This window comes from Stylophora pistillata, chromosome 7, assembly GCF_964205215.1.
Source record: "Stylophora pistillata chromosome 7, jaStyPist1.2, whole genome shotgun sequence".
Lineage (NCBI taxonomy): Eukaryota > Metazoa > Cnidaria > Anthozoa > Scleractinia > Pocilloporidae > Stylophora > Stylophora pistillata.
Window position 1 is genome coordinate 12,389,646 of NC_142525.1, and position 17,762 is coordinate 12,407,407.

General features: G+C 38.6%; 1 protein-coding gene across 1 annotated transcript in view; it reads right to left on the minus strand.

The window, feature by feature from the left end:
• LOC111332080 (uncharacterized) overlaps positions 1-17,762 on the minus strand; it is a 36,834-nt gene that overhangs the window by 14,080 nt on the left and 4,992 nt on the right. Inside the window, exons 5-14 of the mRNA XM_088726348.1 lie at positions 16,876-17,121; positions 16,026-16,289; positions 14,072-14,425; positions 10,934-11,206; positions 9,852-10,115; positions 6,502-6,744; positions 5,531-5,794; positions 2,118-2,360; positions 1,124-1,387; positions 125-367 (exon numbers count right to left, since the gene is read on the minus strand). Of these exons, the coding sequence (XP_088582474.1) occupies positions 125-367; positions 1,124-1,387; positions 2,118-2,360; positions 5,531-5,794; positions 6,502-6,744; positions 9,852-10,115; positions 10,934-11,206; positions 14,072-14,425; positions 16,026-16,289; positions 16,876-17,121 (2,658 nt within the window). The remainder of the gene's footprint in view (positions 1-124; positions 368-1,123; positions 1,388-2,117; positions 2,361-5,530; positions 5,795-6,501; positions 6,745-9,851; positions 10,116-10,933; positions 11,207-14,071; positions 14,426-16,025; positions 16,290-16,875; positions 17,122-17,762) is intronic.

Sequence of the window (17,762 nt, forward strand, 5' to 3'; positions counted from 1 at the left end):
TTATTTCATTTCAAATTCTGATGAAAAACTGTCGGATTTTGGATGCGTTAATGAACAGGTACGCCAGTTAAGATCTCAAGTTCGAAGAACCGACAATAAATGCAGTCGACGTCAACAAACTTACATTGGACATCAATTGTTGCCATCTCTGTTACATTACCACACTCATTACTGGCTTCACATTTGTATTCACCAGCTTCATTCCTGCTAATGGTCACAAGCTCCAACATATATCCACTTTGACGCTGACTATTAGGTTTCATCCAAGACACCATTGGTGGAGGCATTCCAGATACCTTACACATCAGAGTCACATTGTCACCTTTAATAACCTTCTTGTTGTTGATTAGTTGTATGGATGGAGGCACTGTAAAAAAAATAAATTGAAGTACGCATTTATCTGTCAACAAGCAGAAGAGCTACAACCCCGAACAAAACTGTTGAGAAATTGCAATGCAATTTTAATTTCCCGCCATGCAACAATCGTTTCCAAAAGGAACAAACTTGGCCCCCTCCCCACCCCTGGTACAATGCCGTTGGGGCTTAACAGCTCAAGCATGCATTTCTTGTGTTACCGCAAACAACATCGCAATAGGGGAGGGGGGAAACAATCTTTGAATTTGCGACGGTAAGCATTTTTGTCAGGGTGAGTGCAAAAAATAGGTATTTTTGTTATGTGCCTCAACAGGTTTTCTCCGAAGTTGTAGCTTTTGTAATAACTCTAGATTTTCGATTTCTTTCTCCAACGAGTTGAAACGGCAAACCGCAAATAAACAGATCTCTTAATGGTTCTGTGCCTGGCAAACACTATTACAGCTAATATGGTAAATAAATTTGAGTACAGACAACCTCAACCCTTAAACAAAGCTGGCAGTACACACTCAAAATGTCGCGATTCGCATCAGAGTTGCTTTATCATTAGGAAAAAGTTATTATTCTTTATCTATTATCACTATTAAAGGGGTCTAGTGTGAGTTAAACTGAAACTCTTGAAAAAGATAGTTGTAAGTTAAGCCTTTTCCCAAAAGTGATGTGTATTAAACATTTCTCGCAGACACTGGATAAAGCCATAAAATTCAATCGTACATTATTAACCTAGCAAAATAAAAAGATCAAGGCTCACCATTCACAGTGAACATAACATCCGCACTGTATGTTGATCCCACAGTGTTGTTAGCCACACATTTGTACACAAACACTCCTCCACTTTCTAATGTCTCCCTCCACATTCCTGAAAGGCTGGCGTACATAACAGTGTCATTCTTATACAGCTGGTATGACGTCACCGCTGGCTCAGGATCAGCTGAGCAGTTGAAGGTGATAACTTCTCCCTTGCACGCTTTGTTGTCCATGGCAGAATTGATTAACTGGACATTCTCTGGTTTGTCTAAGGAAGAAGAGACAATTTATTACTATAATATTTGATAAATCCACACCTTGACTCCACTTACTCTTGAATGATGTGAAATTGGTGATTGAATGCGAGAAAACAGACTTACAGCTTTAGTATGTACAGTTAAGCTTACCATTTACCGTCACCATAATATATGAACTGACTCTTGATCCTAAAGAGTTGTTGGCCTCATATAATTTTTTTCTAAATTTTTTTTCTACTTTTGAAGATGACATGTGTCGAAGAAAGTAGACCTTGACAATGAGAACAGTCAAATGCGCGATAGTTGCAGACGAAGATGTGGACAAGAGAGAGCTGTTCTTGCACTGCCTCGTTGAGGGCCGAGGTGGAAGATGGATCTAGCAGTGGCTCGTGTCATTGCTCAGCTTATAGGTTTCTGGGCCACAAATGGCTTTTCAGTTTGCACAGTTGTTCGTTAACAGTTGTGATTTTTTTTTTGTCTGTGTAACCAAAGTGATGTTATAACTTTTGGAAAACCCCTCATTTTAGCTTACTGTGACTACAACTCAAGTATGAGTTTCTTTTTTCATTGATCAATTACAATAAGCAAATTAACTTTCACCCACTTATAAGAAATTTTTTAGCGATGCATTTGAGTTTTGCACATATACAAGTCTGTCCAACAATAAAGCGACACTAAGGCAAGTAGTTATACTAAGACAGAAATACAAGAAATAATTAGTAAAGAATATCTTTTACTTACACTGAACATTAATAATTGCTGTCTCTGTTACATTTCCACAGTCATTACTAGCTTCACACTTATATTCACCAGCTTGTCTCCTGCTAATGTTTGTAACCACCCACACTTTTGCAACAGTACTCTGACCATAAGGCGTCATCCAAGACACCACTGGTGGAGGGATTCCAGATACATTACATGTCAGAGTCACATTTTTTCCTTCAGTTACATTTTTACCTGGTATTTCTTGTATAGATGAACGTACTAAAATATGAAATACAAAAAAATATTACTTCCAGCCTTTTACAGTGTACTGCTCAAGTTGTAGTATTCAACCACTATGAATCAAATATAATTGTATTTTGGAGGGGGCAATGATTCATTTCAAAATCTTATGAAATATTGCCCACAATACAAATTGTGACTTCTCACAACAATTTCAAATACAAATCTTGTGAGTTCAGGCAAATTGGTTGAAGGCTCATTTGCATATTCAATTTACTAATTTGTGTGCAGCCTTAGGAAACAAGATGAGAAGATGAGAACAGAGACACGTTATGTTACTAATATTATCATCCTTTGTGTACTAGATAAAATATGCACACGTGTTTACTTTGGGCCTCCTCATATGAGGCCGGTTGACCGGGCTGGCCCGCTTACCGGGACTAATTTCGCCTTGGGTTCATATGAGAAAATTCAGCCCGGTTTCCGAGATGAGAAAATGCCAAAGATCCTGGGCATTAGAACAAATTAGAACAATAAAAATGAGGAAAGGCTGATAGTTTCGAAAGAAAATTTTTGGGGCTGCGTCGGTGGGAGTAACGAAATAATATGGATATATCAACAAAGTTGAAGTGGTAAATTGGCCACCGTAACGATTACAAAAGCTGACGTTTCGGGCGTTAGCCCTTCGTCGGAGCGAATAGAGGAATTGTGGGTTGTGTGTGCTTTTAAAGGCAGAAAAACAATACAAAGACGGCGAAACGCAAGCGAGATATTACTTTTGCGCCTATCATGGTTTTGGCAAACCTTTTAGCTGTATTGCTGCAGTTAAATGGGTTGCTAATGATGCGGAAGATTCCTCAGAGAAAGGAAAACGATGCTATTCGGGCCGCTTTCTTGCGGAAGCGAAATTATTGGTTACGAAGGTTAAAACGAATGTACAAAGAATTCATTCCCGCAACAGGTATGAAGTGTTCATATGGCAAAATTTCCAGTCCTCTTACCGAGATACCAGGTGGAAGAACCTAATTAGGCTGGGATCCCAGCTGGGATCCTGCCTAGGATAATGGAACCTCCCAGATGGGATCCCAGATGGGATCCCAGGTGGGATTTTGTCAATCCCATACAGGATCCCGGGACCTGAATAGGCAGGAACCCAGCTGAAGGGATTCCCATCCTATGGAACTTCTGGGTGGGACCTCGTCAGTAGCATTGAGGATCCTTGGTCTCTCTTGAGTGAGATCCTTCCTATTTTAGTGGATGTCCTCTCTAAAGTTTACCGGGATTATTGGACAATATTCACCAAACCTGAGGCGAATAATTGTTTTAGTATAATTTCAGAGCTGAACAACAGAGAAATTTCTAAAATCATAACATTTTAGTAACATTTATTAACATTTTATTTTAACATTTTATATAAACCGCGTGGAGCGGTTTATATAGCGTCTTATAGGGAACGCTCCACCAATCAGATTGCTGGAAACTCTATGCTCAGCTCTGAAATTATACTAAATAAGCATAGAAATCTCATACCACAAAACCTCAAAATAGCTTGCACTCCTGTATAACTTAAGGGGACACCGTCCCGGGTTGTCATGTGCAGTAGCATACACTCTCTCCGAGACTTGTCACGCTCGACGGCCATTGTGGAAGTATCAGTGAGTTGAAGAGTTCTGCATAAATTTTGCATTTAAATCAAGTTTATCCGAAGCAAATGTTCATGAAAGTGAATTTCTTTTACTGAGGAACCTTCGGTGATCTTTTGTAAATGTAAAAGTGCTTGTACGACGAGGTGCAAAGAAAAAAGTTCTCGTGGGTGCCCGTGCAAAGGGAGAAACGTGCTGTGTACAGATGAATGTAAAATGTGGAACAAGCAATAAACCTTACAGAAACAGGGTATGCATATAAAGTTGAATACACGCATATAAAGTTGTATACATTCACTTCTTCTGTGGCTCTAATGTCCAAAAAGCATACGAAATAATTTGTGTATTCCCTTTCTTCAGGATTCGAACGAGCAGTCGTCATCTGCCTATATTTATGAAAGCCGTAGAGTTCGCCTGAGGCTCATCTGTATTCCAATTATAATTTGTAATAGAATAAACATCTGTCTCTCAAATGCTAAAAATGTCTGTGATATCTGGCATTATTTTATTTTTCTATCAGTAAAATCACTGTCGCTGAGCGACTCATAACCTGCAGGAAATTTTGCCTGCAGCCAAAACTTAAATGTCTTTTCTTCCACATAAATACGCTTATGGTTCCTCAGCTACGCTTTCTTGTATTTCCCTCTGTATTCAACCTTTCGTTTCCGCCCTGAGTTAATGCGTTTACCGCCATGTCCGGATCCTCTGCTAGACGCCATTTTGAATTTATGAATGCTACTATAAAAAGTCAGAATGACTTTTTCAAGTTTCGATCGGCTACACAAGCATGCGCAGACCGTGACCGTGTCCCTTTAATTCAGCCCTGCAGATAATTTTGAAATTATAACGGCGCATTTTCAAACTGTTGTGAAGCACTCAAGGGAATACAGTTCAGAATTGGTCATTTCATCGGCGAAAATGCACTTTTGGTGTCTATGGTCACATTTCGAATTGTATCCTAATTTCAGTTTCATGTTCAACAGCTAGAAGTTTTAAGAGAAGCACACATTGAGTTTTGAGAACCAAATGCGTCCAAGTTTGAATCCAGTTGCTTTATACGCAATGAGGATCATTATTAGGATGATACGAATGCCTCCATTTATTCCATAATATCTTCCATGACCATTAAAGAAGGACAATTTCTGCTTTTTCAAGGGCAAGTGGACAATGATTCGTAACCCACATCCAGTCTAAAATTTTTGAAAGACACTATAAACAATAAATAAGTTATATCCATGAGATCTCCTTTTAACAGTCACCAACGCACCACCGACACACCAACACATCACGGACCCACCACCGCCTCATCTTGTACGTCATAAGAATAAATGGAGGCCAACGCGTCGGCCGATAGTCGGCCGACAGTCGACCGACTATTGTTCAACAGTCAGCCGACGCCTTGGTAGAATTTAATTCTTTACCTTGACCAAAAAAATGAAATCTCCATTTTCCTGAAGAAATCAGATAAAGAGAGAGATTCTGGTTGAAAAAAAAATGCTGAACATTCAGCAAAGGCACATTTGTATTTTGTGGAATTTACCACCATTAACTGTATCAGTTCCTTACCATTTACGGTAACAATGAAGCTCATACTGTGTGCTGTTCCTACAGAGTTGTTTGCCACGCATTTGTAGTTGAACACTCCTCCAGTTGACATAATCCTGCTCCACGTTCCAAGACTGTTGCCGCCATCACTCACAGGTTTATCATTCTCAAACAACTGATAGGTATCCACGGCAGGATTTCCATCTGCTGAACAGTTGAAGATGACTACAGAACCTTGGCACACAGTTGATTTACTTAGTGTGAACTTGAAATTCTCTGGTTTATCTGTAAGAATTCAATCAAAAGTAGAAGTTTACAGATCGCTAAAACAATATACATTTTACGAGTCAGTCAGGGTCCTCCAAAATCTTCTTGCTTTTTGTTGTTGTTTATTAATTTCCGGCCCGTAGAAAAGCCTTAACATGTGTACTTATGACAATTATTAATTTATTTGATGCCGCCAGTCAGCTGCCGAGACACCTTCCCCTTCAAATTTCCAATCTGACAAGCTAATAAATACATGTAAAATAATAACAAAGCATTAACTACTCTAAATCCAACGTAGTTTGAAAAAATTGTCACGGATTATGGTTGCTAACAAAACTGAGATTTAAGATGCTAACCAATATAATGCATGGCTGCCTGTTATATATGAATTTCTTTGGTTGAGTGGAACTTGATGTATCAACATGAACACTAAGAAAGATATTTCATATCATATGTGCCCCTGTATTAATCTCTTCAATTTTCAATGCGTTAAAACAATGCAGCCTCCCAAGTGCTTCTTACGCTGTTTTAATTTCTATACAAGCTCGAACTGAAGGAGAGAGGAAAGTGCCTCACAGCTCAGGAATCTAGGAACTCACACTATCACCTAACAAAGAGTAGAAAATGTGCTACAACTGATAAATACTCTATACCTAAATGTAGACAGACACTCAATTATTAATCAACTATTCATTATTAATTATTAATTAACAATGATCACTTACAGAGCACAGAGAGGAAAGTGCTGGCAGAGCTGGTTCCACAGTCATTTACAGCTTCACATTTGTATTCACCAGCATCATTCCTACTGATGTTTGTAAGATCACGTATGATTCCGTTGGACTGACTACCCGTGCTAACTTCCGTCCATGTCACAGTCAGCATACTTCCAGAAGCATTACATGTTAAAGTCCTGTTGTCGCCTTCTATCACCGTGATGTTCTCAAAAGGATAAATTTTAGAGGGTACTGCATAGCCGAAAAAGAGAATAAACTACAAGTGTAAGAGTACATAAAACTATTTTGTACACACTCGTCAAGTTTTCCCTTTCTTTCATATATACAGGACCAGTATAATATAATTATAGATAAACATATACATTTATATAACTATCTACATTTGTATAATGCCAAAGTAAATGTATTCCTTTAAAATGAAGAAACTTTGCAGCTTAAGCTCATTTCACAAGATGTAAATTATTTCAATGGGTTCATGGTTATTTGTATCTTATCCTATGACTCCAGGTATGTTTTCATTTCTTTTCTTTCTCCTCTATCCGGGTTTTCATTGAGTTTTGGCTTCTGGCTAAATTTGCAGGCTAAGTGAAAGGTGAATTCCGGGTATATTGTACATGCATTTCAGCCACAGCTGAAGAAGACTACGAGATAAAACTTGTGCAACCGCTTTGGATCTCCATCTCAGCAGGCTTTGTTATGAACTAAACCAAATCTACATGTACTTGTACAATTTTCGTGTATTTTATTAACTACATGTATCGCCCAGTTAATCATCCCAGTTAAGTTCAGTGATTAAAACATCTCTTACACCCTGAACACTTAATTCACTTTTAAAGTTATCACTTGAGGTTAAATACTCGATACATAGCATTACACGGGACAAACTTGCATTGAGAGTGTAACACAACAGTCTGTACAAAATTTGGGAGTCTGCCAGAGCCTAAACGCAGCCTGATTCCACTCTGATTACTGTTCATAGAGCTACACATAAACATGAAAAGAGCCACACGAAAAAACTGTCTGGTTCTCAGCCAAAGAGCTAGACAAATTTTACACTCTTGTCTGGGCCATGACTGGCCAGGCAAGGCTAACAGGAGTAGGGCAAGAGTAGGAAAAGAGCAAAACAACGCTGAATACCTTCACACATTCTTCAGGTGACATCTAATCTTGTCAATGCGCCTGATTTCAGAGCCCAACATGAGACTGCCACGAGCCAGACAAGCAATTGTTTTAAATATTCTCATCTTGTTGATGCCGATCAAAACTTCACTGTCACTTGAATAACATAACAAAGTCACCCAACCATGTTTATGCCTGTTTCCTTGACACAGACAAGTTTATAACATTTTTTTTGGAAAGGAAAACTAAACAGTTGTTCATTCTCGGAAATGGGTTAAGTTTAGGCTTATCGAACGACTATAAAAAAGTACATTTAACTTGGTGTTTAGGGGAAAGCTTTGAGATTTGCAATTTGCAAGAAAAACTTTGAAGAGAACAACAATATTTTAATATACGATCTTGTTCAAAAATAGTAGTAGCCTTGAATACAAGCCCTGCGCTTGGGAACACACACAAAAAAAAACAGTTGCGTTAGACTCTGATAATCCAAATGTCAACATTTTCATTAGGGGGGCAGTAGGGCTTGCAATGTTGCGGTTTTGGGTATTTTTTAGATCGGTTTTTCGGTTTTGACGAGTACTCAGATTTGTTACTCGATGTACCTTTTCGGGTTTTTTTAAATTGGGGTTCCGGTTTCTCTTCGATCTGAGAAGCCGCTATACGCCTCTACCTATCGCGAATAGCCGCGAAACCGATGTTGCTCCACTTGTAATCACAGCAGCAAGTCGATTAGGATTTTGACATCTAAGATGTGCAAGTTTATCAGTTTAGACGGTTTTGCATGCGGTCAGTTCGGTTTTGATCGAATTTTTTTGCGGTTTCTGGTAGACCCCAATGCCCCCCTCTTTCATCCAAACATAGAAACAGCCATCACTACTGCTTAGGGAGTGCAAGTCTAGCGTGAATAAAGAGCTATACTGTAGTTGAGTATTAACTATGAATCATCGTGTTTTCAGGTCACATGTCAAATAACGTTTTGTAACAAATTTCATTTTCATTGATTAGGTTTGTAATCCACGGGAAATTCAAAAGCATTTATGCATGTGAGCCGATTGATGGAAATTTTTCTTTTTTAATTTTTGGTGTTTACATGAAAATTTGCTTTGGAGGGTTGAAAGTCTTAGGAGTGTTAACGCGCCTCTACTCCGACTGGGTAAATGTTCAAAAAGATTTAATTTGTGACTTAATCAACGCAAAAGAAGTTCAAAGTCAAACAAGATTTACGCTATTATGCCAGATGGTGCTGATATACATATAGAGAAGAAGCCCAACGTTAACTACTGTTCTAAAGGTCGAAGCAAAGATTAAGTTAATTTTCCTCACAATCGCTCCTTTTTAGCTACATGGAGCTCAAATGAAATGGCTTGAGAGCAATGATTAGCTTGTCGGTTAATTGATTAATAGAATAAATCGAGTTTGGACCAGGCTTCAGCATTACAGAGCGACTTTCAATCAGTTTGCCAAAATTGTACCTTTAGTTCTTTCTATTTACAGGCTACATGACTGTTTTGCTTCGAAATAGAAAGGCAAGCAAAACCAGCGGACAAAGCTACATCGTAACCAAAATTTTCATGTATGGTTGAGGAAACACCTATGGCTCGAATAGGACATGCAGGTAAGTAGAACCTCTCCCCTCATTTGCCTTATTTTCAGATTAGATAAAGTGCATTCTCTATATTTTAGCGTATAAGAGTATCAAGATTTGTTCATTAATAAACTATTTTCATTGTTGTTATTTACGTGTCTTATGAGTTTTACAGCTAAAGTAAGGCTGGATTTTCAGCTATTACCTCACCACTTATCATTTTTGTACCGCCAACCCAATGCCCAACTCATGTCAGGCTCGTTTACCTCTTCTGAACAATTTATCTTGTCTAGCATTCTTCAGGCTGAATTACCACTCTTGTCATGATGATTGTCAGGCTATTGTCTGGCTCGTGTCAGGTTCGTGTCCAAGTGTGTACGATATTTTTGGTCTGGCTCTTGCGTGGTTGATTTTTGCTCGTTTCGCGCTTTGTGCCAAGTTTTTATTAGGCTCTTTACTTTGGTCCTATAGTATTTGCATGTAGGCTCTTGTCTGGTTTAAATGTATGGCTGTATTCAGGCCTTTGTCAAGTTAGACATTTTCGTATAGGTGAGGTAAAAACAAGCATACCTTCGCCATACTGTACATAAAAAAAATAGCTATGACAGTTAACAACTACGTTCTCACACTATACCTTTTACTGCGATACTGAAAGTCTCCCCAGTTGTACCAATAGTGTTATTAGCCACACATCTGTAGCTAAAGTTTCCTTCTCTTAAATCCCTCCTCGATATCCATACCCCAGCTGAGCTGTTTCCATCAACAACCAATATTCCATTCTCAAACAGTTGATAAGTATGCACTTCAGGTCTGCTGTAAGCTGAGCAGGTGATACTAATAACGTTACCTTCACAGACAGTTGAATCATTCACAAATAGCTTGATAATCTCTGGTTTAACTAGAAAAAGGAAAATATTATATATATTCGATCGTGCATCAGCATCAGAGCATGCGACAGTGCCATACACCCTTAAATTGAGGGGAAGGGCTGGGCAGCAAACTGTCCATACCTGTGTGTCATACCCAAAAACCAAACATTTTTCTGTTTAGTCCAACTTCACAAGGGGATTATTGGTCGCTCCTTCATTTCTTTTTTTTTTATGACTTGCAGCTGATAGTGTCTTAGGAGGCGTGAGTAGTCCAGTGGTCATTGCGCTGAACTCTGGGTCAGATGGTCCCCTGGCTGGGGATTGACGTTGTGTCCTTAAGCAAGACGCTTCACTCACATTGCCTCGTCTTCTCGGATAGGACGTAAAGCGATATTACTACTACTTTTATTGGCTTTTTGTAGTTTGCGAAAAAAAATGAAAAGAAATAATTAAAATCTTTAATTTGCAAAATAGAAATCTGTAACTTGCCAAATTGCACAAATTATAGGATTACAGATTTCAATTTGTCAAATTACAGATTTTAATTTTGTTTCGTTTCTTTTCAGTTCAAAAATTACAGTAAGTCCCTTTTTCTTTATTTATTAACCCTGAATTCCACAATGCCCTATGCTGGGCTGTTTTCGTGCCCAGCTTGCATTACCACCATCTAATCGAAATTAGATTTTTTGATAAAAGTGCGTACGTTTACTTCTTTGTGGTTAACTTATCCTTTCTTTTCCTTTTTGAATTCTAGTTGTGTTATTCTAACCTTAATTATGACAATCATTCCTAGTCTATAAAAAATCAAAACCAAATTTAAGCAACAACATACAGTTTATCTACTTACAGTAGACTTCTACTTTAACTGTGCGATTTGGTGCAGTTCCTATCCCATTATATGCCGTACAGCGATATGTTCCACTGTTAGTTCTTTTGTTTTCAAAGGCAAACTGACTCTCGCCTGCCAATACACCACTGTCACTTCCATTATCATATACTCTGGTCCAGGTGATGCTTGGTGTTGGTTCACCATCTGCGGTACACTCGAAAGTAATACTTGGATCACCTTCACCGTCAACAAGAACAACATCATCACTAACGCTGGTGAATTCTGGTGAATCTGTTAAATAAATGACAAACAAAAAATTTTGTTCAGTGTCATACAGACCTCTTGAAACACTTATCGTATTTACCCGTGTATTAGTCGACCTTTCATGACAGAAAAATCTGCCCATAAAATCACCCTCGACTTATGCGCGAGTCATAAACAATAACCTTGCCAAAGCAATCCCCGAAATTAGCTTAACAATGGCCTGAAGTCCATTAGGAAAACCGAGTACAAAACCAGTTCTAATTGGATTCAGTTTCGTCAGTTTTCAGCGCGTTTTTCATCAACAAAAGCAGACATTTTTCCTTACAGCCTCGCTGCTGTCTTATTACCTTCGCGTGCGCAAACTTCAGAAAGCACGTGCATCCATAACTCGATAGCGTAAACTGTGGCGTTTACCACTTGTTCTATAAAATAACATTGATACATTGTAGCAAAAGAGTTTTATTTTATTTAACAAATCTTACGTGACCAGAAAAAAACAAGCGCGCGCGTGGAAAACTAGTCTTTGCATTTGTTGACGTCAGCAGCGTACGCCTATGGGCGAATGGTGAACGCTGAATTGACCAATCAGAGCGCGCGCTTTACTTTGGTTATGTTATAAAAGGAGAATAGGGAGAGATAGTCTCTGCTCCACCTGAATCACTAAGAAAATGAGAAGTGTCTGCGCACTAAGGAGCTTTTTTCTCCGTGTTTTGATGTTGACACTTACGGATTGTCGGTTATTATTTTGTCTGAGACTTATTACGAAATTGATTTTTGCCCCCTTCCCTTTCACGCCCTACCTTTCATTAATAATTCACACTTTTGCAATTGAGTAATTTCTAACGTACATCTCGACGAAAAGCCAGATATAGCAGCAGACAGCAAGAGAGTACATATCAATTGTAAGCAGAAAACCATAAGGGGTTTTCATGTATGTGTCAGTTTTTCAACCTTATTTTTTCCTTTTGCTGAGAGGAGACCAATTCATCACCGGCTTATTTTTCTTCAGTGAACCATCAGTTATCTCAAACTTAACAAACTGCAAGTCAAATGTTTTGGTAACTGTAACTCTTTGTTGCGTTTTAAACTTTATAGACTAAAAACACAACATACCAAATGAATGTCAAAGTTGACCGCTGAATAAAATTGCAGGCGCGACGTGGTCAAAGATGGCGGATTGTCCTTTTGACTTATATAGACTCTCGTGCCATCAAATTATCTTTTTGCCACAAATACATGACATGTAAGACGATAACCATCACGCAGCCAAAGACCAATAATTTTGATCGATCTTTCCGAGATCTCTCGCTGCGTTTAATAATGAGCTTAAGATTCGACGACGGCAGACTTGGTCGAGGAGGCTTGGGGAAAGGTCGCCTTTGCAGTGGCACTAAAATGGTCTTAAGATAACGCGCGCGACGGCGGCTTTACTGGCTTTACTCTTCGAAGTTTAGGAAAAGCAATGGCTACTTATAGAAAGGCTCGTATATTGTTGATTGCAAGTTGCGATGATGGTGACATTTCAGAAGATGAATTTTTACTGTTGAATGATGCCAACAATTCAAAAAGTCTCGATTACCCCTACCAGAATTACAAACATTTTGACCTGGAAGGACTCGATGGAAGTGAGTGCTTGGCAGAATTTTGGTACCGAAAAAAGGAAATACCTATTCTCGCAAATGTAATGGGGCTTCCTGATTCGTATACATGTGAACAAGGGACTGTATGCGATGGAATTGAATGCCTTTGTCTTTTCTTGAGAAGATTAGCGTACCCTAGTTGGTGCAGTGACCTTTTTAAACACAGGAAAAATTTGAATCACAGCATAGACAAGAATGCAAAGTAGCATAATACAGGTATAATCTTATCATGATGATAAACGTTTAACCAATAACCGGCAGCAAACTTTTCACGTTTAATCAAGGACGTTTTTTATGGCTGAGAAAACATCACGCGTCCTATTTAGGTGGCATAAATAGGACGCGAAAGACGGGCACACGCGACAACATAAGCACAAAAATATTCTGCAATTAAGACTTTTCCTTTAGTTTTTAAGTCACCAAAAGAAACTCCTGTTTCTTTAAAAACGCGACTTTTTTTCCTTATTTCTGTTTTGCTCACCGTTTTTGCAACAAGATGACGTGAGGTAATCAGGGCCCGGGATGGCTTTCTCTGGACCGGCTCATATCAAACCGTCCGGCATTGCTCACGTCAGCTTTTTCAATGGCTTTCTACGGGATAGCGTGAGCGGGGCTGGATGGGTCATATGATAATTCTAAATGATATCACTTCCCAGAGAAATGAACTTTAATCTTTTGTTTTACGATTTTTGAGTCACACTTATCAATGTATCACGTGTGATCAATACACGATTGATAAGCCTGACACTTACATTGAGAGACAAACGACTCAACGTTCATGTATCTGTAAAACACCGATGACCAGCAACCTTTTTTTTTATATATGACGACTTTGTCCACACGTATCGCTAACACCTACACATGAACTGCACTTTGAGTGTCACTTCACTAGTAAGCTCGATTCGGTGTGAAAGAATAACTTGAAGTCGATACTGGCTTCCCGCCATCAGTTCGGTTCACGGAAAGAAAGTAAAGTTTATTTGCATATTTGTAAGGGTAACGTTACTGTGTTTTATATCGGATTTGATGAGGACGCTATCAGCTTATGCTTTTAGCTAACAAAGCCAATATCAAAGCTTACAGAAGGCATGTACTTATTAACAAAAAAACCAAAACACCTTCACCTTCACCAAGACATGAAGGAAATCGCTCAAATTCGTTGCTTCCTTCCACCTCACGCCATAACCCTGTGATTTTCTAAAGTTTCCGAATAAATTTACCTCTATACACAACAATTATTGCTACTACTTACATAACACTGTGACTGTCACATCACTCTCGAACGGGTTCCGGTCTGAATCTTCAAGTTGAAGTCGATACTTCCCACTGTCAGTTCTATTCACCGAAAGGAAAGTTACATTTGTTTGCACATCCGTAATACTTCCTTCCACCCGACCAACGAAGGCATCAAGTATTAAGGCTGGTTTGTTCTGAGAAATGTCTAATGCATCGCGAGCTGCAACCGTTATTGGTCCGTTTGTCACAAGAATTATCTCAGAGTTGCGAAGCGATCCAGTGAGAGTGTAGTTCCATTGCAGAAATAAATCATTACCTTCCAAAACTAAGGAAGGGGAAGGAGGTTCCTTTGTAAAGACGGAATGACACTCTAAAATGAAAAAGAAGAAGAAAATGTATTTGAATAGTAAAGTTCTTACACAGGCCCATAAATTCACATTTATTTTTTACTCGTATGATCATTTAACAATTGTTGTCACTCGAAAGTTGTAAGTACGGTTCGTAGAGACTAATTGGAATTCTACGGCCTGGTGCTTATTCATGCCCTCGACAGCCATTGTTCTTTCTGGATCTGTTTGAGCAGAGCATAGCGGAAGATAGTCGACGGCCAAATCGAATTTCTAGAACTTAAATTTGATTTGAAACTCCAATAGTAATGCTGATCAAACAAATTTAAGTGAAGTTAATCGTAGTGTTCCATCGATTGCAGTCGATGCATTTTTCGATTACTATTTTATTGTAGTCGAAAGATTCTGACGTATTGCAGTCTGTCACATCCGAAGGATGTATATTCGATTAGAATTTTTCTTACAAAATATTAACAAAAAGCCTTGCAGACCTTGCATTCTGACAGAAAATTGCATTTAGGTGAAGTTCCCCCATCTCCCTGAAATGCTTCAGTGAAATGTCTAATGACTTTCACCGTGTTTCGACTGAAGTCTTCCAACTTCCTCAAACTATCATATACAATTCGTTGGTCAGTCACAGAGTTTAGCCTCAAGTGACCAAAATTTCAGCGAGTGTTTCGCTTTTATCGCCTTCAACCGGATCTCTTTGCTTTTTTCAGAGAACAAACCGTGTTGAGGTTAGTTTGTAGCGTAATGCTTCGGAGAAAATTCAGAGAAGTAATCGACCAACCCCGACTGTATACTCGTTCAAGATGCTGTATACTCGTGGGATTTTGGAATGCTTGGTTTTATTATAGGTACTTTATCAGGAGTGAGTCAACGTTTGTGAATATATGACAATCATATATGTGAACTGCAGTTAAAGGAATAATTATGAGAGCGATCTTCAGTGTGCTATGATAATGACCCAATGACATTCAGAGCCCCTAGAGAGAGTGATTCTCTCTGGAAGAGGGACTTTTGCTACATAAGAGTGCTCCCCATCTTAGTAGGTGTGCTCTGTTGTTCCTCCTACAAGGAATATTCTGACTAATCTTAATTTGTGAAGGGGCTGTACTTTTTCACAGATACAATACTAAAATGAGATTAGTGGGTTTGTGCTAGTACTTTACTCCAGTACCACTTGCCAAGCTGTGATAACAAGCATAGTCTGCCCTACAGAGTAACTAACATAGCACTTGCACTGTGGTCTAGCATTACCAGTTGGGCACTAAATATAAAAAAAGGAACTTCCCTCCCAAGGTAATTATTAGTCACTGAAATAATGTACAATGTGGTTGAAACCTCATTTTCCATATATTACTGATAAGATGCTAATGTGAGATTACAAAATCCCGCATAGAAAGCATAGAAAGAGAGAGCAAGAAATTAAACAACATACACTGTACGTGCACTAAAAGTAATTTGTTTAATTGTTTCTTGAGCATCTTAGCAGTCCAGAATCCTATCCTCGACTTAATCATGGTTGGAAATGGATACATGTATTTTCTGTATAAGTTGACTGACTGTTTTTAAAAACGGCGCCATAATAATCGTATTTTATAGATGGAATTAATTGCTCACCATTTACAGTAACATTTAGGCTCATACTGTATGCTGTTCCAGCAGAGTTGTTCGCCATGCATTTGTAGATGGACACTCCTCCACTTGACATATTCCTGCTCCACATTCCAAGACGGTTGCTGCCAGCACTCACAGGTTTATCATTCTCCAACAACTGATAGGTATCCACCGGGGGATTTCCATCTGCTGAACAGTGGAATATCACCACAGTACCCTGGCACACAGTTGATTTACTTACTGTGAACTTGAAATTCTCTGGTTTAACTGTAAGAATTGAATGAGATTTAGAATGTCGCAGGTCACTGCATCATACCTATTATTCAGGGTTTTCCAGAACTGTTGGGTGGAAAATCCCCTTACTAATAAATTAACTTCAGGGTTTTGCAACAATCTCCAGCACTAAGCAAAGCCGTAACTTTCCATGTGAAAAACTACATTATTTTTTTTGTTTGACATCACCAATCAGCGGCTGACATTTCCCTTGCCTTTTGCGCCTCCCCGTCAGATTGATGAATGAATGACAAAGTGTTCACCATTCTCAATCCTTGGTCTTTCGCCAAAATGTTTGTACATGGTTGCTTGCAGATACGAATTTCTATTAACTGAGTTGAACTCAATGTAACAAGTTGAATAATTAAAAAGAAATTACATACCCAGCATACTTATATATTCTGACTTCTGTATTTAGTATTCAAGGCAGTAAGACAATGCAGCCTCCCTAGTGCTTCTTACTGTATCAATAATAGTTCCAAAACAAGCTTAAGAAAAGAAACAGAGGTGCCCCCAGCTAAGGAATCTAGGAACTCACACAATCACTTAGCATAGATCACTAATGACAGCAATCACTTACAGAGCACAGTGAGGAAAGTGCTAGCAGAGCTATGTCCACAGTCATTTATAGCTTCATATTTGTATTCACCAGAAGCATTCCTACTAATTTTTGTAAGATAATGTACGATTCCATTGGACTGACTACCGGTGCTAACTCCTGTCCATGTCACAGTCAGTACAGGACTTCCAGAGGCATTACATGTTAAAGTACTGTTTTCTCCCTCTATCACTGTGATATTCTCCAACGGATAAACTTTAGAGGGCACTGCAGGGAAAAAAAGATGATAAATTGCAGGTGTTAAAGTACATGAAACTACATTCATACACACTCATCATTTTTTTTTTTCATATATACACTACCAGTAAATAATCATATGTATATACGTAGACATTGATTTTAAATAAATAGATACACTTGTATAATGCAAAAGTAAATACATTTCTTTGAAATGAAGGGACTCTGCAGTTTTCAGCTCATTTCGCAAGAAGTAAATTATTTCAATGGGTTCAGAGTTGCATGAATCTAATCCAGGGACTCCAAGTCTGTTTCAATTTCTTTTCCTTTTCCTTTATCAGGGTTTTCATCACGTGCTAGCTTTAGGCTAAATTCACAGGCTAAGAAAAGGTGAATTCCAGCTGTATAGCCCACAAGTATTTCAGCCACAGTTGCAAAAGAATGTAGGATAAAAATTGTGCAACCACTGTGGATCTCCTTCTTAGCAGGCTCAGTTACGATGTTTAACTGCATACTACATGTATTTGTACAATGTACATTTATTTCCTCAGTTATAGCCCAGCTACTTATAATTTTCCCAGTTAAGTTCAGTGATTCAAACGTTATATCAAGAACATGTAATGCCACTTTTGCTCTGAAAGTTATCACTTGAAGTTAAATACTCAATACAC